The 20,279-nt window shown below is 36.9% G+C and overlaps 1 protein-coding gene and 1 long non-coding RNA gene across 13 annotated transcripts in view; both read left to right on the plus strand.

Annotated features, from left to right (window-relative positions):
* INPP4B (inositol polyphosphate-4-phosphatase type II B) overlaps positions 1–11,648 on the plus strand; it is a 696,813-nt gene extending 685,165 nt beyond the window's left edge. For 5 of the 12 annotated variants that reach the window (XM_084972777.1, XM_084972780.1, XM_013978873.3 and 2 more), the window contains one exon: positions 4,115–5,857. In XM_084972777.1, coding sequence (XP_084828903.1) covers positions 4,115–4,289 — 175 coding nt within the window. In that variant the 3' untranslated portion in view covers positions 4,290–5,857. Of the gene's footprint in view, positions 1–4,114 lie in introns of all 12 variants that reach the window. The other 7 variants (XR_014812874.1, XM_003129178.7, XM_084972781.1 and 4 more) reach the window with 3 other exon arrangements.
* A 5,086-nt stretch (positions 11,649–16,734) lies between these two features.
* On the plus strand, positions 16,735–19,882 carry LOC146400940 (uncharacterized). The gene is made up of 2 exons (XR_014812897.1): positions 16,735–16,870; positions 19,535–19,882. It is a non-coding gene; the product is annotated as an uncharacterized LOC146400940 (long non-coding RNA).
* Positions 19,883–20,279: the final 397 nt, after the last annotated feature.

Genomic DNA, 20,279 nt, shown 5'->3' on the forward strand with positions numbered 1-20,279 from the left:
TTTAAATCCTTCCATAGCTTTGATAGTTGCCCAGATTTTTTAACTGCTGAACCTTGACTCTCTGAAATCAACAACCACTTAGCCATAGAGGTTCCCCTTCTCCAAGCCTATAGAATTCTTTTCATTCCTGCTGTCTTCAGTCTTTTCTGATTTGCCAGGTTCCCAAGCCTACCATCATCTTCTTAGTGACCAGGCTCTGGTTTGCTCTAGTTCACAGCAGCCCTCCGCTTAGAATGTCAAGTCCAGAAATTGGTGCAGTGCCTTATGACAAGGATTCCTGATTTCTCTGAGAGTGATTTGGTTTCCTATTGCTCTTTCTTTTATAGCAAACTTATCTGTGATTACTGGAAACACTCCCTGACCAGGACATTCCAAGCAGTAACATAGTCTGATGTCTTCTCAGTCAGTTACGAATTTAGGGGCTGTTCCTCTGGTTGATGTGATATATTTTGAACTAGATACTGAAAGCCAGTTAAAAAAAGAAAGCATTTTAAATGTGGCTGATGATTCAGTGGCCACAAAGGCTAATAAATCTTGCTTCTAAGCTCGTGGGAATTTTCCCAACCTTGATTTTTTTACTGAAATTTCTCCTATATTTAAAGTTGCTCATTTTTTTGAAATTCCTGGGAATATACTTTCAATATTCTAATTATAAATTAAATTTGTTAAAGTTTGGGTAGATAATTTGACATCTAAGAGTATTTTGAATCATTAAATTTCAAACTCAGCCTTGAGCTAAACTGAAAACAACAAATCCTTTTCCCCCAATTTTATCAGACTATCATATAAGCAAACTTTGAACCAGGCAAAGTATATTCTCAGGATCCTTTTTTGCAACTTGATGTTGTAGAGGCATAGACAAAGACTTTAAACATTTTCTCTTCCGTAAAATGTTAAATTCAGCTTGAACATTTTTTAAAGTTACTTTACATCTGGAAATCCCTGATTCCATGAAGTCAGTTCTACTCTCAGAGCTCTTAATTGATACCAGTCCTACATTATACTCCTTTTTACATAGATCTGCCACTTTACAAATCTGACACTATCCAACATTCTAGAGCCTGAACCATGGTGCTCTATGAAGATCAATTTATCAGATGAACATGGAGTCAAATAAAGCTCTGTAAGACATTGGCTCTCAAATCTTGGCTCATAATTTCAAGATAGTATGCCTATAGCTTTGAACTTGGATGTAATTAAACACAAAATGGTCTCATTTTAGCCTGGGATGAAATCAGCTTTCTGGTCAGATGGAAAGATTTTTTTCAATTCAGTTTTAATTGGTAATTTTCCTTTGGGGGAGCTCGAAGAGGTATAGTGGTTAAAGGAATAAAATATCAAATGGCAATACTATTCATGAATAATTACCCAACAGGGGGAGATAGGAGGACTCTAGCTTTTATTTTTAGAGGTCGGAATGATTTGAGAGGGTACCTGTGGTGGGGGACTTGTGATCTGGGATTCAGCAGTAGTCGCTGGCAGAAGAGAGGGAGAAGTAAGAAAATATCGTCAAGTCACGCACACTGGGTTTTATTTAAGGAAATGTCTGCTCATGAAGGCAGTGATGTGTTTAAGAGTGAGACATTTCCTTTTACTTGTTTCTATTTTAAGTGATTGCTTTGACAGGTCTTTGAAGAAGAAAAAAAATCACTTTCTATCCTGCAGATTCGGTAACTGCCCTTAAATGTCTGATCATGTCACATTTTCAGGGGAGGCAACGTTGTGATTTGCTTCCATGGTGATCAGCCCGTCAGTGGTGGCTAAAACTAATGACATTGGATTGTCAGAGTGCCGTGCAAGGCAGCCACTAATTAATTATTTCTCCTCATCTCCTGGGGAGGAAATTACTAATATTATTACTTAGCATATCCTTTGCATTTACACTTGCAGAGTGCTGAAAAATTCATTTGTGGCCCTGAAGAAATAAGCATTCGTGCTGTTCTTAGCAGGAAATGAGGAGGCAGCCCCAAGAGCACCTGTGCCCTGTCGGTGATACAGTCAGGGCCTCAAGCTCTATGCACTGTGGCAGCCTCATAGGGAACGTTGCTTTCAATTCCAGCTGAATAATAGAGTGATAATGTCAATGGCATTTTTAATGTATTATTCTCATCTCCAGAGATGGAAGTTAGTAAACAACAAACTAATTCAATTATAAAACCACCCTTCAAAACAACAACAAGCTTTTAATGTAGTGCTTGACTTGGAAGGCATACTCAACAAGCAGACTAGAAAATATCAGATGTGCTCTGGCAGTTGTAATAAAGGAGCCGTCTGGAATGAATGCGTCCCCTGTATCTAGAGTAAGGACTGTAACAAGATCTTTTCAGCTTACTTGTCAGCCAATAGTCTATTCCTCAGCCACAGCCTACCTACAGGTGGCCCCACTGGGAAAGAGACTATTTCTATACTATTATTGATAGATTCTGTTTAATATGTAGCCTAAATTTGTAATCAGACTGTGATATTTATATTATGGTAAGTAGGTAGGTGGGTGGGTAGGTAGATAGATAGGTAGATAGATAGATAAACAGAAGATATAGGAGACTTCGTACTTCTCTTTTAACAAGGTTCATTAGAAAGGAACCAAGATTTTAACTAAGTTAAGATTTGTTACAGATAACTTCATTTTAATAACAGACAGGAGAGAGTATTAGTGAAGATATTAGACAAATAGTATTAGACAAGGAAGCTTTTCATAGTCATGTTCAAAGATATCCCTACGTTAAATATCTACTGCATATTTCCTATGGAGTGTGCAGTAGAAAGTTGAACAAGTAACTAAGTTCCTTATGTAATTGACACAAACCTCCCTTTTTCTCAATGAACCATTCATTTTCCAGAGAAGCTTCTACTTCACTTTGTCACTGGCTCCGTGGTCCTTAGGTCTGAAGTCAACAACAAGGAAACACCAAAGCAGCCCAGCATGATTGATGTGGTTCTTTAAATTAAGTCCGATCATTGTTTGAAATGATTACGACTGCTGTTTATCCACATGTGGCCACTGGATGTGATCAATACCAGGTCAAAAAAAGCTCCGTGCAGGAGCTTCGGCTGTAACTGGTTGATAGGGGGCCATGGGTGCTAAGAGGCTTGTCTAGAAGGTACCTTTGCATACATTACACTGTTAATAGACTAAGCTACAGCAGCTTTTCTGCCTCACAATCCGGAGGATAAAGATCAAAAACCCCTTGACAGCTGAGAGTGACTGCAATTCCGAATACTCTGAATAACGAGGAAATATACCATGGAAAAGAATTTTCATTTTCAACTTACATCAGTATGGCGCGTTTCAGGTGTGCCGTAGTTGGAGTTACTTTTAAGCCCAATTACAAATGCCTGTTTTTTACTTACAGAGAAAATACACAACCCGGAAATTTAAAATGTTTTCTTTTTCAACGTGTCCCTCTGCAAACATGGCTGTCTTTTAACATCAGGAGTCCATAGGACATAAATTTAGCCTCATCTGAGTAAGCTGAGCGGGAGACAGCGTAATTTATGAGCGGAACTGACAGAAGGGTGCTGAGTCGGGTTCTGTTAAACTAATCTTATGGCTGGCAAGGATGACATGTCAGATGTTTCATTCATTTTAAATACCAAGCCATTTCCATAAATCATTTTTTACAACTTTAAATACATTATGTAGGTACAGTAACAATAGATGATGTGTTTGAATGTGCCAGACACGTCCATTTCCTGCACTACATACTGTGTGTCTCATTTCATTTTCCAAAAATGTATTTATCAGGTTATTTTAATGGGTTGATCCATATTTTGGTTTGATTCATGTAGTCTCGTCTACTGGTGCTGTGATGCTTATTTGATTCTTTCTTGTGCATACACATGCAACCCACGTGAATACTGCCATAGTGTCTCTCTCTCTTGCTTTTTTTTGCACAAGAAGCAAAAAGAATCTTCCTTTTTAATACATGTATCAGTGTAGGTTAGTGGGAAAACATACACAGGCTGCATTTGGAGCTATAAAAACTTCATCTGAAACTGCTGTATTGTATGAGATAATGTGTTGTATTTCAGGATATTTAAGTTTCTTGACTGTATGAATGCTATACTATTTTCTCTTCTCCCCTAACTCCCCGCCCCTCTCCCTGTTTAACAGCAGACAAACCCAGGGAGCACTGAATGAATCTGATGATCCTGAAACAGGCTGTCTAACTGATAACAAGCCAACTTCTCGACACTTCTACCCTGTCGCCTTGCTGCTTGTCAGCTCACACCTGCTAGTTGTGTGGCTTATTTTAAGTCTTGCGTTACTATTAGCCAAATACCAATAAGTTTTATGCTGTACTCCTTTCTTTTCTACAAACGACAATGGACTTTAAATTATGGGGACAATGTTGTAATTTCTACATTTTCAGATTCACAGAATTTAAAAACAAATGTTTGGATTGTAAGTGTTCTGTTTGTTTTTCCTAAAATCAAAAAAAGGGGGGGGAGTACTATGCATTAAGTGAATTATTTTGCTCTTTTGTTCCTGGAAAAGTGTTTCCCACTGTTAACTAACTCAAGAAGAATTTTTAAATTACTGTCTTTGGAATAAAACAAAGAACAGAATCCTGAAAGCTTGAAGTTCTGCACCTCCTTGTTCCATTTCCCATTAAATTTATTAAAGAAATTAAGACTGGATTTGCACAACACACGGAAACCCTGAGAAAAGTCCTAGAGATGTGGAACGTTCCAGACTTGATTTCCACTGTGCTGATCTCATTGTTGCCAGCAGCTGATAGAACCTTCTGTTTGATTTTCTAACCTGTTCATTATGTGATTTCTTTGCTGCAGTTAACCCTTTTCTGTCAAGTAACTTCCTGGAGAGAATGGCTCTTTCTGTTTTGTAATTAAATTAACCTGTTTGTAACTATTGTTTGGGTTGATTTGGCTTTCAGAGTACTTTTCTATTCTTTTTAACCAAGTCTTGTTTGTGTCTTGATGTCTCATTCTCAGCACCTGTGACTTTCGTACTGTCTGTACACAAGCTCTTCTTTATAAAGCTGAGACTTGGACCAGGCTGTTGGGAAAGCCATTTTTCTCTTCGTTGCACAGTTAAAATAATGAAGTAAAATAGAGATGACACGTTCTTTTAAAAATCTATAGGGCCAGACTTAATAAATTAAATGCCTTATTCCTAGAACCTACATCCTTAGGGCTATGTGTAGATTTTAATGTGTTTTAAAGAGACCAAGAAATTAATTTGTGGAAAAGTTATAAAAAGGCAGATATATTTATGAAACTGAAATGAAGTTGTATTGTGGAGCAAATTATATTGAAAGAGTTTATTAAATCTTAAATATATGTTCAGAGCAAAGGGACTCTAACCATCTATCTCCGAGGGCAATAATGGTATTGGGCCTGGCCTAGGATTTAATTTTGTAAGATGTATCATCATTTGTGAAAAAAAAAAAAATGTAGAGTTGAATCTTTGTTATTTTTACTTGGACTGTTGCTGCAACTCTGCATTGAACAAATAAAGCATATTTATTTATTCCGTGTTTCATGAAGTTGTCCTTTTTCCCCCTTTCACCAGAGAAGGATGCCGCATAGAAAATGTACTGAAGAATATCAAATGCAGAAAGTATGCTTTCAACATGCTACAGCTGATGGCTTTCCCCAAGTACTACAGACCTCCAGAGGGGACTTATGGAAAAGCTGACACCTAAGTTTACCAACATGTAAATAAGCAGGAACACAAATACGCTTCCGTTGGATAATGTCTACCTTTTGTATGTTTTTCCTTGTCATGAGATTGTGGACAGAGGTGCACAGGGATGTTTGCCCCAATCTAGGAATGACTTGAATTAGTTAGCATATTACTCTGAAAGAAATCCATTAAACAAATCTTAAATCATATTGTGTTTCTAGTTCTAAGCTTCTGTGTATTGATTCTCTGGTTGAGATCAGTTCAGAAAGTGTATGTTTCATTTTTGAAGAATTTTGATGAGCAATATTCTGAGAAAGCCTAGGTTGCCACAAGGGGCATGAAGGTGACTGAGAGAGGCGCTGTCTGCTCCAGAAATGGTAGGAGAGGGGAAAGGGAGAGAGACTTTGAGATGTCATTTCATAGTCTTTCTCACACATAACCTGAGAGCCCATTCATGGGCTTTAAAAAAAAAATTTTTTTTTTTTCTAGTGACTTGAAATGAGGGAGAGTTAACTGGTAATCTTGACTACAGAAGCAGTTTGTGTGTGCTTGTAAAGCCTTTTGTTATCCAAAGGAGGTGTGATTGGTCCTTGTAAACATGTAGATAGATGTTAGTCAAGTGATAAAAATACTTTTCGAAAACCTAGTATCTTTCCTAAATTGTGATTTGGATTAGATGGCCCCATCAGCCTGAATTTTGAGTAGTCAGGTTCAAGAACGACCATAAATGAAGAGTTCCCATTGTGGCTCAGCAGGTTAAGAAGCCAGTGCTGTCTCCATGAGGATGCAGGTTCAATCCCTGGCCTACCTCAGTGGGTTAAGGATCCCACATTGCCACAAGCTGTGGCATAGGCCTCAGTTGCAGCTCCTATTTGACCCCTAGCCTGGGAACTTTCATATGCTGTAAAAGAAAAAAAAAAAAACAAAACAATGGCCATAAAATCTCTTAGAAGTGTTTCCTAGTAGTCATCTTGGTACAGAATATAAATGGTCTAAGAATGCTTTGTCTGACATAGATAAGTATATGTGAATAAACCTTTTAAAACCTATGCAACCATAATCAATGATAAACCAAAACAATTTCCCTTAAACTGACTTTCAAATGTGTTCTAAGTCAGTCAAATAAACCATAAGTTTTCCAAAAATCCAAATTAGAAATTGCCTTAGAGATCATTGTGTATAATACCATTATAAATGGCTAAATTAAAGCACAAGGAAGATATGCCCCCAATCACCCAGCTAGATAATTTCAGAACTATAGATACAGTCTTTTCTTACCCTCTTAGCCTGTGGCTTATCTCTTCTCTAAATTGCCACACTGAATATTCACATGAAAATTTGGAAAGAATGCTAGTTAGTTAAATAGAAATTGGCATTTTATTGCTAGAATGGAAGCTTGGAGTACAACAGTCTGAACAAATGAAATTTATCTTCTCTAAATATTAGGAATGTGTTCTTTTTTCTTTCTCGTCAGAGGAGCATACTCTCCAAAGCATAAATCTCCCTTGGAAATGCTAGAGGCCTGTTGCACAGACACCTCTTAGCTGTGACCGTATTCAATGGATGATCTTAGGGGCTTTCCATAGCTGATTTGATAGCTCCTCAACCAAGATGCCTGTGGAAATAAACAGCTCTCTCGCTCATATTGGGTTTTTCAAATTACTTCAATTTTAGATAATCCTTTGGGGCCAAAATTATCAACCTATTATTTTCGTGAAGGACTTATAAGCATTATACTTGAGGCAATTGTCCAACTATTTACAACCTTTTTAGTGAAAAGATTCTGTAGAGTTCCCTCATGGCTCAGCAACTTAAGGATTTGGTGTTGTTGTCACTGCTATGGCTCTGGTTACCACTGTGGCAAGGGTTCGAGCCTTACCAGAAAAACTTCCATGCTGCGGGCATGGCCACGAAAAAAAAAAAAATGCTATGTACCTGTCCATCTATTCATGGACAGGTTTTATAGTGTTCTCCTTTATATTTCATTCTCCATTTCACTGATTAAATATAACAGTCTTTGAATTGTTCTATTTCATTTGAAAATGGTAGGATTTGTGGTTATTTTCATTATCCCATTGGATTTAGGGTAAAGAGATTGGGATGACAGAGGTTTCCTTGAATAACTAGGAAGCTTCATTCGGTATAACAAATGCTAGTCTGAGTTCCAAGATACCGTCAGTATTTATCATCTTGGAAATATTTTTTATAAACAATCTTTTTTTGTTTGTTTGTATTTGTAAAAATGAAACATCTTGACTCAAATACAGAAAACATGTATATTAACTAGAAAGCCAACAGCAGGCTTTTCTATTTGGGAAGATATTTCAAAGTGTTTTTTTTAAGTACTAGACCTTCTCAAAGAACAGAATTTTCTGTAATACAAATGCATGTAAGTTCTCATTTATTGTTAGCATGGTCATATGTATTTCCCTATTGGAAGCCTATATTTGTGCATATTTTTAAAAGTAGATTTCATCAAGAAAATTTTTGTTTAATACTGACATCAGTGTTTCTCCTTTCTGAGAGATTCCAGGTATCTTTGGAAAACTATTAATGCTTGAATTATTAAGACTTTCTAAATCAAAGAGAAAATGTTAAGAGGTTTTAAAATATCTTTTGTACCAACACAGCCTCAGTCATGCTTTACCATCTCCATTTTCATTTAAAAGATGCGCCACCCATTCTACTTTAAAAGATTCTGTTGAGCCAGGAACTGAATCAAGAAAACAACATTTTTAAACAAGAGAATATATACATATTTTGCCCTTTTTTAGGGCTGCACCCACAGCATATGGAGGTTCCCAGGTTAGGGGTCAAATCGGAGCTGTAGCCATTGGCCTATGCCACAGCCTCAGCAATGTGGGATCCAAGCCATGGCTGCGACCTACACCACAGCTGATGGCAACACCAAATCCTTAACCCACTGAGCAAGGTCAGAGATCAAACCTACGTCCTCATAGATGCTAGTCAGATTCGCTTCCACTGAGCCACAATGGGAACTCCAAGAGAATTTATTTTGCTGATAAAACTATTTACCCTCTGATATCATCAAATGTAGATAGCAATTCTGCATTAGCTGCTTACACAGTTCTATGTAAAACATTTAAAAACAAGGGAAGGTATAACCCTGATTATGTTTGACCCAGTGACCAAAGATCTAGAGCCAGAAAATGTTCTGCAAAACAGCTGAATGTAAAAGTTTGAAATATTTTATCAAGGCAGGCCCACACTCAGGTGCACCCACTTATTTATTTCTTATGTGGTTGCTTCTTTCTTGTAAATGTTGCTTTGAGTTTTGTCTAGACTCTGCCAAAAGAGTCCTTTGATGTAAATAGTTTCGTCAGGTAAATCAGTGAGTCAGAGCAACCATCTGATCCTGTTAAAAAATTGTGCTGAAATGGCCAACTGCCCAGCTAGAGCAGGACACATGTAATTAACCTCCAGTCCTTTCTGTCTGAAGAAATGTGAAGTCCTAAATGCTAGGATCTGGATGGAGGATACTTTCCTTTTTTCCTTCAACTAAGTATGGGATTTTGCATAGAATAAGACAGTGGAAAAGTAAGAGATATGTATAGAGTAATGCTTTTCTTCTACAGCAAAGCAAGCCCTTCCCTATGTAAAGTTTAATACATACCAAGAAAAGAGCCTAATGCTCCGACTCGTGAGAGTTGATCATTAAAGTCTGTAAGCCAGTTGTTAAACACAACCATCATTAAATATTAAATTATAGAATACAATTGAATCAATTTCATTAAAAGCAAAGGTAATAATCAAACTTACCAATTCCTAATTATTTTAGTAATAATTTAGAATAACCTCTGACCTTGAGGTTGTATCAATTGTATCTATACAGTAGAAATACCATGTTCAGTAACATCATAGGTAGCTTGAAATCGACCACAGTGAGAGTTATACCACAGAAACTGCCAAATGCTACCAACCCAGACTTTTAATTCCTGGAAAGCCTGTTGTTAAACATTTACCAGCACACAAGTGAATGCCACCATCACTTTTTCTCCAGAAAATAATCAATAATTGGAAGCAGTATTAAATTATTAAAATGGTACTAAATGTATCACTCCTCTTTAGATGGCTACAATTTTGTTTTGATTTTTACCCTCCTCAAAAACTCCTATTAGGCTATGTCATGTTTTATGTTGATATTTTATGCATAGTTAAATCATTTAATCACAATGATGCCTTTAAAAACATACCTCTATGTAATGTTCTGCAAGGGAAATGTCAGCAATGCAGCTTTAGTGTAAGCAATAACAACTTCAGGCTAAATTCAGGAAAATGTTAGCCTAATTAGAGTATCACTAAAATTGTGCTTCAGTATCAATTTTTCAGTTTATAATTTTAGCATTTGCTAAAAGCAAGAAAAACACTAACATATTACCATGCCCAGATTCTAATAAATATAGCTCAATTGAAAGCCAAACTGTGAGATCAAACAAATTAAACACTGGCAGCATCCTAAATTACACAGCTGTTTTAGGTGTTTGATTTTGAAACAGGATGGTATATCAGTTGTTTAGTTCAATATACAGGGGGCGATTTATAATCTTTTGGGAAATAAATTAACTTTTATCACAAGTTTAAGAAACTGGTCTGAGAAAAACTGTCATCAGCAGTTGCAGAGGGAAGCAAATATATTGAACACAAGGCATCCCTAATAGCTGGAGGCTTTACAAATTATGCGCTACTGAAGAGAATGATTTGCTGAGAGTTGCTAAGTGGATTGACAATTTTAGGTGAATTCACAGAATTCACATTCATTTAGCCCAGCTGCTGTCTGCAAAGAGCTAAGCATTTTCCTCTCCCACCCCTCATATTGATGTTTCATTGCTTTATAAAGGAAGTACCAATATATTATATCTTCTGTTTCTTTGGAAGATTTAAGTTAGAACTTTCTATCCAAACAGATGCTACCCCTAGGAAAAACTGTCTTTAAGAACAGAAAAATACAGTTAATGTTTTAGATAAAATATGGCAGGCCAATTAAGTATAAAGTTAAGGTATGGAAATTTAGAGTTTTGCTTTCTGAGTCATAGTGCATTAATCACTCTTCTAATTTTATTTATAAGTGAGTAAGAGGAAGTCTAAAGCATATCTGATGTCAAAGAAATGAATCCTATCTGCTATTAGTAATAAGCAGGTAGGAAAAAAATTTTAGGGTAATGTTAACCTAAAAAAAAAAAAAAAAAAAAAGGTACTTGCAGTCAGTGCTCTCAAGCTTGAATTTTTCTAGATTACATGAATATTTAGAATTTTAAATTTAAAAAAGAAAACAAGACTCCCAGTTAAGTGTAGTGTCCGGAGAGACTGAACAATTAAAGGAGAGTAGGCCTAATACAAGTGCGTTGCCCATACACCATAGTTTCCTTATCTTTTAGCCGTTCTTTAGGATGTTGCACTTTCACACTCATGGTATGAGTACATTCACAGTCTTCCTAAAATCATCCGTATTACTTTAAGGTCATAAAAGGGCACAACTCAGCAGTACATCTTTAGTGATGACTTGGTGCAGTTTTATTGACTAGCAGGCAATATTGACTCAAATATTGGAGTTCCTGTGATGCTTGTATATCACCACCAACATTAACAAACCATTTCATGTCAAAAAGCTTTCAAACTTTTAAAAGGCAGACTCTACATATCTATAACTGTGCACACACTCCCATTTTCCGGCACATGTGCAATCCTTTGTACACATATACTTCTCATGTGAATATTTTATTATTTTATTTGACCTTATATCTGATTTTCAGATTCTTGTGGTACTTATCTAAAACATTGGCATTTGTTTTGTTTTAATGTTAAATGTATATTATAGAGGCACCAATAATGTTTAGTCTTAGGAAATGAGGCACGATTAGGTTAGATCATTTTATATTGGCATTTGAAGAAATATCATTTTGTTTTATTCTGTGTAAACCATATTCATTGTACACTGTGTGTATATTTTTGTTTAAATAAATGTGATTTTTATTTTTTATGTTTCTGTCTTTTTCTCCCTGTTATACATTTTTTAAATTTTTATCAATGTAGCAATGTCTAAACATTAATTAAAATAGCAGAAGAGTAGCCTAAACAATATTTCAAAGAGAATGAACTAATTTTCTGTTGAACTACAATAGCAATGCAAATTTTATAGCAATAGCAGTTTAGTCTCATATTTACTAACAGAATAGTTTACAGGACTGCTATTCTATGGGAGTAAAATCACCATAATTTTAAAAGATGCAAGAACCATATATCCACCACATGAGCAAATCACTGATCTTTGTAATCCAGATAATATTAGTCATTTGAACATGGGAGAAAACTTTTCCTTATAGGCTCTTTAGCTCTGAGCAGGTATAATGCATTATAACAGTTGATAGTAAAATAAGGCAAATCCCAAGGACTTTTAATTAGGTCTTGTTCAAAAAAAAATTAACAAAATTGGGATCTTGATTACATGTAAAGAAGAACTTTTGTCGTCTGGAGGATTCCAAGAACATAAATGATCCAGCAGTGAGAAACTCTTCTGTAATGTCATCATCATCAATATATGTTCATACTAATGTATATTTCTACATTTGAGCAGAAACAATTCTAAAGGCATTCCCATAGTGAAACAAGTGCATAGTGAATTATAGAAGAATGCTGCCTGCAATAAAACCAGTAGAGTAGCCTGAGGTGGGAGTACCTTCTGTCTTCAACATCCATGCAAAGGTTCCTTGAGTGCAATAAGTAATGCTCCCACTCAAAGTCAGAGTACAGCAAGGGATTCAGAAAACTTACTCCAGAACTATAGTTTCCTCTTTCCAGAGAGGGGAATCTAGAGGGTGTGTAAATGTAGTTGGAACATCAAACCAGCACCCATTCTAAGCTAGAGTAGTCACATGGGTATGATCTGTGGCTCCCCAGAACAACAAAAACCTAGTTCTCAGTTCTCTCAATGATCCTGATAAATAAGGGTGACCCAAGAAAAGATTTTTAAATGTTTTAAGTAAAAGGGGGAAATGACAGAAGAGAGCACACTTGGTAGAATACCAGGAATGTGATATTGAGCTCTTAAAAACTCCCTTCTATCCTAAGCCAAATGAATTTGTTACTGTAGCCCTTCATTTCAGGATTAAGTAGTAGCAATGATGATAATGGTCTTTTTGCCAATGGTGACTTCTCATTTATCAAACCAATTGATATAAACCACTACCTCCTTGGTGATAATTCATCCCCTTTGTATGTGAGTGTCCTGCACTTAACTACTGTTTTGGGTTTCCTCTGCTTGCTTCTTACGTTTAGGAATTGCCACAAAGTCTACACTCAGTATTCGTCTTTACTTATTCGACATGCTCTCTTTTGAGATCCTCAACTGTTATTTCTAAGGAGAAAACTCCAGGACAGGGCTAAGGAATGTGGGCTTTAGAGTCAGAATGCCTGGAGGCAGATCTTGGCTCTCTACTTTATTTGATGCGGATATATTTCCTTAATGTTACTTAATGTTTCCATGTCGTCACATTCTTCTCTGTAAAATGATGGTAATAGTATGACTTCCTCAGTATTTCTTGATGAAAAATAAGTGAGAAAATGCATGTGTAGCCTTTTTTACACCATGTCCACTGTGCTGGATCTTCTCTGTTGGCCTCCATCCCCACTGTGGTTTAGGTGCCTGAAGTTCCCCACCATCTGGAATGTAGTGGCTGGAAAACTAATAGTACAGTTCCGTAGTACACTTACAATGAGAGTTCAAGAGATCCCATAGGTTCTGCCAGTGAGACCCATCTATGCCATATTTGGAAGGCAAAAGAAAGTTGGCAAGGGACAGAAAGCATTTACCCCTTGAGCACCCAAGTGGGCACTCAGTCATATCAAAGTAAGCAGCAGTTTGGACTTCCACACAATTGTTAACTCCGCAGCTTGCTAGTAGTGATGGTGGCTTTGACTTCAGTGTGGTGGAAGCCATAGCAGCAGCACTTTCCTATAGTAGTTCCCAAAAATGGATCAGAGGAGCCTGGTAAGTGTCCAGTTCTAAAGTGCCTCTGTCTTTTCCGGTGATTGTGTAAACATCATATTTCCTGTATCACATATACTAAATTATTTTCCACTAGAAATAATTAGACTGACTTATCTCCTGCACTCAACTCTGGCTGATGCCCTCAGCCTATCAGACATAGTCAATACATTTCTTTGTGGTAATTGTTGTTGATTGACTTATTTATCTTTGATTTTTCAGCTGTGATCCGGCATCACCTTTCAAGTATCCACTGGCTATTTCTGTATGTACATGTTTTAAGATATTCGTAATTCCACTGTCCTTCTCCCAATTCACACACAGCCCTCTAAGGATTCCATGCCCTACTCACACCGTTCACAAGCTTGAATGGGTTTTAACTCTCCCATCTCTTGACATTTAGTATTCCATTTGTCACTAAAGTCTATCAGTGTTACCACCATACCTCTCAAATCCGTTACCTTTCATTGCTACAACTATTTTCTTCACATGCATTTTATTGCCCTTGTAACTATAACTCATACCTTCATAACTGTAACTCTATTCAAATTAAAGGAAGTTTGGTATTCACTGAAATCCCACAATTTGGCATTATCTTCTCTAGAAGTCTTATCTCCTGCAATTCTATCCTCCATACATATACACACTAAGAGTTTGCACACATAGTATATGTCTTTTACACACACACACACACACACTCTTATACACAGATTTTTCTCCCAGGTTTTCTCTGAGGCTACTTCCTTTCTTTCCACCATTTCCAAAGCTGTTGCTCAAAGTGGAACTCGTGTACTTCTTATTCTAAGGCAATCTCCCCATATAATGGAATTAGTCTACACTATTCTAGTTCTTCTGTAATATACACTGTGTCATTCGTTCATTTATTTGTTCTTTCATTTATTCAAAAGATACTTTGTGTGTCTGTGCTGGCAGGAGGTTAGACATAGGATGTTTAGTGGTAGACAAGAAGCATGGTTCTTAAATTCATGAAGTTCACAGTACAAGTTGTGGTGGAGGTAGACAAAAATAAAGCCAAATAAAAAAATAAATAAGTGGTAGTTACCCTGTATGATATGAAGTAAACAGTATAGGGGGCTTGGCAGAAAATCATGGTGTAGGTGAGTTAGGCAGGGTGGTCAAGCTGTAAAAGAGGAGAACTGTCCAACCAAAGGAAGGTAGGGGACAAACAGCGACAGTTAAAGGGGGGTCATTGCATGGACCACAGAGTGTGGGACTGGAAGAGAGATGAGATTAAAGTTAGCAAAAGCTTTTTATACCAGAAAAAAATGTCAGTTTTAGTTTACGTGCAATTAGAAGTGATCACAAGATTCTAAGAAGTGGATCAAAATGACTTTGCATTTTTAAAGGTTCACTCCAGGTGCTGTGCAGAGGCTGAATTATAGGGAATCAAAACTGCAAGTGTGAGGCTGTTAGTTGGAAGGATATTGCAATACCGTGAGGGATGGTGTTGAACTGGCATGTGGCAGTAAATATTAAGGGAAGTAGAGAGAGAGATTCATGTAATGTTTAGGGAGTAAGAATGGCAGGACTTGCTGATGGGTTGGCCAGGGTGGGAGGGGAGAATAAGGAGACTGAATGATTAGGATGAGCTTCATTTCTGACTTGAGCAACATACTGAGATGAAGACGAAGGAGGCAAGAGTAAGTTGGAGGGTTAAACCAGGTTTGGCTTTGCACACATAGTTTTGGCTGCCTAAGTCATCCAGTCCAAGCTGCATTCAAGTATGGAATTTGTGGAGCTGAATCTAAGGTTCAGAGAAGAATCTAGAGTGGGACTAGATGGCAGTGTCAGCTGTCAGCCTATGCACGTGAATAAGAGCACTCAGAATAGTAGTCAGCACTTGTGGGCTGAAAGTGCCAAAAAACATAACCAGCTTAAACGAAAAGGCAGTTTCTTGACTCATAAACTGAAAAAGAGCAAGGGTTGAATTACAGGCACATCTGCTACCTGATGTTTAACTCTTTAAATCATGATTTTTAATTCTGTCTCAATGTCTCTCTCTTCTTCTACTTCTAACATGGATTTTCTTTTTTTTTGGGGGGGGGGGAGGAGGGCTGTTCTTTCTCCTTAGTGTAATTTTCTGGAAAGATTCTGCCAGTTCAGGCTACGTGGTATTTTCAGCTTATGCCTCACAAAAAGAAAGGGATCTATTCAGTCTCAGCAATTGTCCTCATCCCCCAAAGGACTCTCCTCGGTCACTGTGTCTCTAAGGGATCTATCTGGGCCCCTCTCCTCCTCTAAGGCAGGCGAAGTGGACACTTTGAATGACAGCTCCGCCACACTATATGGCGTTGGACAAGATCCATTCTCCAGAGGAAAAGACGTGGGAAAAACAGGCTCCCATTCCATCTGGGGAGTGAATGTCCTAAGAAAAAAGCCTGAGACCAAGCTTCAGGAGCTTTAACATTAAGAGGTTGTGTTATAGTAAAAGCAGCCTGCTTTTGATAAGAATCACTTTACTGTAAAATTGCATTTTCTTTGGCATTAGATTCTAAAGTCACTAGTCAGATAAAAATGAAAAGCAATTTCCCTGAAGTAAACATAACTGAGAAAACAACTCTAACGCTACAGCGAGAGGCAAGAGGTTCAGTGGGGTCTGGGGTTGCCATTAACCCTGAGTGAATCAGTTCATTGTTAGTTTCCATTCTCCCCCAAGTAAACTGAAGAGAGCATAACTCCCTCCATGCCTTTCCCTTGTTAGTTTCACAAACAAGTAGAGAATCCACCAGAAAGCAGGGTGAATCCATTGCCTGTGGATTATGTTTTTATTTCAGAGATCCCTGACCTACTTCTAAAGAGAAGTAGGGAGTTGAATTATTTTGCTTTTAAAGAGAAATAAAATAGCGGGCTAAACATCCCTTCAGTTTTGTTTCATGTTTTTTTCAGTGACCAACATCCTCTAGGAAACTATTTGTCGTTTCTGGTTACACATCACACAAACTGTCATCCATGGAGTGACTTTGATTCATGAGCATGGACACAACTGGATATACATGGTTTAGCTTCTATCTTTTTTCTCTTCTGATGTTTGTGTACCTATGGATATGATATTTTCTTTTAGAAAATTTGAAGAAGAGGGAGAATTTCCCAACTCCTTCCATGAAGCCTTAAATATCCTGATATCAAAAACCGGAGAAGCGGAGTTCCCTTCGTGGCTCAGCGGTTAACGAACTCAACTAGGATCTATGAGGATGCAGGTGCGATTCCTGGCCTCGCTCAGTGGGTTAAGGATCTGGCGTTGCCATGAGCTGCAGTGTAGGTCACAGATGCGGTTTGGATCTGGGGTTGCTGTGGCTGTGGCTGTGTCCTGGGACCCCTAGCCTGGGAACTTCCAGATGCCTCGGGTGCGGCCCTAAAAAGCAAAACAAACAAACAAACAAACAAAACAGAGCAGCAGTACAAAGAAAGAAAGTGGCTCATGAAGTGATGGAAAAATTCTAGCAAATCAAATTCAACAAGTGGGATTTATCACAGGAATAATGTGGTTTAACATTAAAAATTAATCAGAATAATTCACCATATTAACAAACTTAGAAAAGGAAAACTATACGATCATCTCATATATCATTTGATAGAGTCCAAAATGCATTCTTAAAAAGTAAAACTATCACAAATCTAGGAATACAGGGGAAATTCCTCAACGGATAACAAGCATCTACACGAACCTACAGTGAACACTTCATTTAATGGTAAAACTAAATCCTTTTCCTCTGAGATCAAAATCATGACAAAAATGTCTAGTCTCACCACTTCTGAAAATTTTACTGATGTTTCCAGCCAGATCAATAAGAAAAATTTTAAAAAGGCACGTACATTATGAAGGAAGATGTAAAACTATCTTTATTGGCAAGCAATGTAATCAACTCTGTATAAAATCCAATGGAATCTACATGTAAACTAGAAGTAATAAAAGAGTTTAACAAGATTGCAGAACATGAGCTCAATGTACAAAAATTAACTGTATTTCTAACCATCAATTTAAGTGCACTAAAAGTACAAAGTAAAGTCAATTCATACAAGGTTTTTTTCAACAAATGGCGTTGGAACAATTGGATGTCCATGTAAAAAGCAAATCATCATGGATACCTTAAACTAATACAATCTACTCAAAAGTATAAATGTAAACATAATACTAAAAATTTTCTAAATGAAAATAGGGGAAATTTTTTAAATTATATTAGGCAAAAATTTCTTAGATATTACATCAAAAGAACAAATCATAAAAGTAAAAGAAGTGATACATTTTATTGAAATTAGGAACTTTTGCTCTGCATTTAGCATTGCTAAGAGAGAGAAAAGCCTAGCCACAGACTGGGGGAAAATATGTGTAAATCATATATTTAATACAGAATTTGCACCTAAAAATATAAGTAACTCTTAACACTCAACAATAAGAAAACAAACTAAAATTAAAACAATTTAAAAAATCATGATTAGAGTCCCATTGTGGTGCATGAGGAAATGAATCTGACTAGTATCCATGAGGACACGGGTTCCCAGTTCAATCCCTTGCCTCACTCAGTGGGTCAGGGATCCGGCGTTGCCGTGAGCTGTGGTGTAGGTCATAGAGGTGGCTCAGATCCTGCCTTGCTATGGCTGTGGTGTAGGCCAGCAGCTACAGCTCTGATTTGACCCCTAGCCTGAGAACTTCCATATACCATAAGTGCGGCCCTAAAAAGCAAAAAAAAAAAAAAAAAAAAAAAAAAAAAAAAAAAGTCATTAACAAAGATGTGAATAGACACCTAACCGAAGGAGATACTTGATGGCAAATAAATACATGAAATGCTCAAAACTTAATCACTAGGGAAAAGCAAACTTAAACCACAATGAGATACTTCAGTATGTAAAGCAATTGGAATTTTCTCATGTTTCTGCTGGTGAGAATGCAAAATGATTGGGCTTCTTTGGAAAGGAGTTTGATAGTTTGTTATAAAGTTAATACATTTATATAAGTTAACACACATTTAATTACATAATCCAATCAATGTCCTAAGGCATTTTCCCAAAAGAAATTAAGATGTATATTAATATAGAAAACTATAAAATATGTTTAAGGAAACTTTAAAATTGCCAAAGGGAAACTATAAATGTCAAAACCTGGAAATAATTAAAATCTCCTTCAACCACGGAGTAGCTAAAGAAACTGGGGTTCATCCATATGTTGTAACACTACTCAATAATACAAAAGAATGCATTAATTCTCTTCACAACAGCATTGATGAATCTCAAATTCATTGTGCTAAGTATAAGTAAAAAAAATAAAAAGTCAGATCCAAAAGACCACACACGGTGTGCTTTAAGGTATTTCGACAAAGGAAAACTATAGGAACAGAGAAGAGGTCAGTGGTTGCTAAGAATTTTGTATGAGAAGGCCTGACTATGAAAAGATAGAATGAGAAAACTTTTGGAGGTAATTGAACTATACTATATCTTGATTGTGGTACTGTATGAGTACTTTATGCACCTGTCAAAATTTACAACCTATATAAAATGAGGATTGAATTTTACTGTATGTCAATTTTTTAAGACTGTGTGCCAATTTTTAAATTAATTAAAATTGCAAAGTAAAAAATAATAAAATACGAATTAAAACCACAAAGAAATATTATTGCACGCCTACTGGAATGGCTAAAATTGAGTTTAACTTCAAGAACTCCAGATGGGCAGCCTGGTTGGACTAAAATCAAGATTTTCACCACCTATTTTTCTTCTTTAAATGCCATTGGAATTTCTGTACAGTCTTTGGCAACACTAAGAACACTGAGTACTGAATTTTAACTTCAGGGCAGGGAGTAGTTTTTTCTTTTTTTCCAAGTGCAGGCCACTGACAAATGTATATATATCTGCTGTTGACTTTTCAGATGCTTTTAGATTGAGAATGTGAGAGATTTTGCATTGAACTAACACAGCTTCTAGAGCTGTGAAAGAACTACGCCTGTGCCAGAACAGCTTAGACCACAGCTGCTGAAGAAACCACAACTCTGCCCAGATGCAAAAAAATCCCTCAGGCTGAGACTGAGCATGCAATGAATTGGTGAAGTCCTAAATTCCCCTGGATTTGTAACTTATAAGGACAAGATAATTTGAATTTTCACTTAAAATTCCTTTCAATTTTGACATCTTAGTATTGCAACTTACAAGAGGATTTACTTTGCATATTTTAAATCTCCCCTGGAATTTAATAATGTAAATAAATTTGGACACTTTTATTTGTTGTCATTTTATATTGGCTCACTTTTACATTGTTATTCATTCTTATTACAAATTCTTATGCCCTTTTGGGCGATACGGATGGATCTAACATGGGAAATAAAATTGAGAGTGAAATATAGAGAGCTTGAAGTTATCTAGTATTCCATTCTCACTCATTTAAAAACCCTCTGGTGGCAATAAAGTCATCCCAGAAGTATCCACAAAATTATGGTTGAACAGGAGTTCTTGTTGTGGCTCAGCGGGGTATGAACCCGACTAGTATCCATGAGGATGCTGGTTTGATCCCTGGCCTCACTGAGTGGGTTCAGGATCCAGCATTGCCGTGAGCTGTGGTGTAGGTCTCAGTCGTGGCTCAGATCTGGGCTTGCTGTGGCTCTGGTGTATGTAGGTCAG

Source organism: Sus scrofa, chromosome 8 (genome assembly GCF_054392235.1).
Source record: "Sus scrofa isolate SSC_HxYL_T2T_F1_AM1 chromosome 8, Sscrofa_HxYL_maternal_Yorkshire_Landrace_v2.0, whole genome shotgun sequence".
Lineage (NCBI taxonomy): Eukaryota > Metazoa > Chordata > Mammalia > Artiodactyla > Suidae > Sus > Sus scrofa.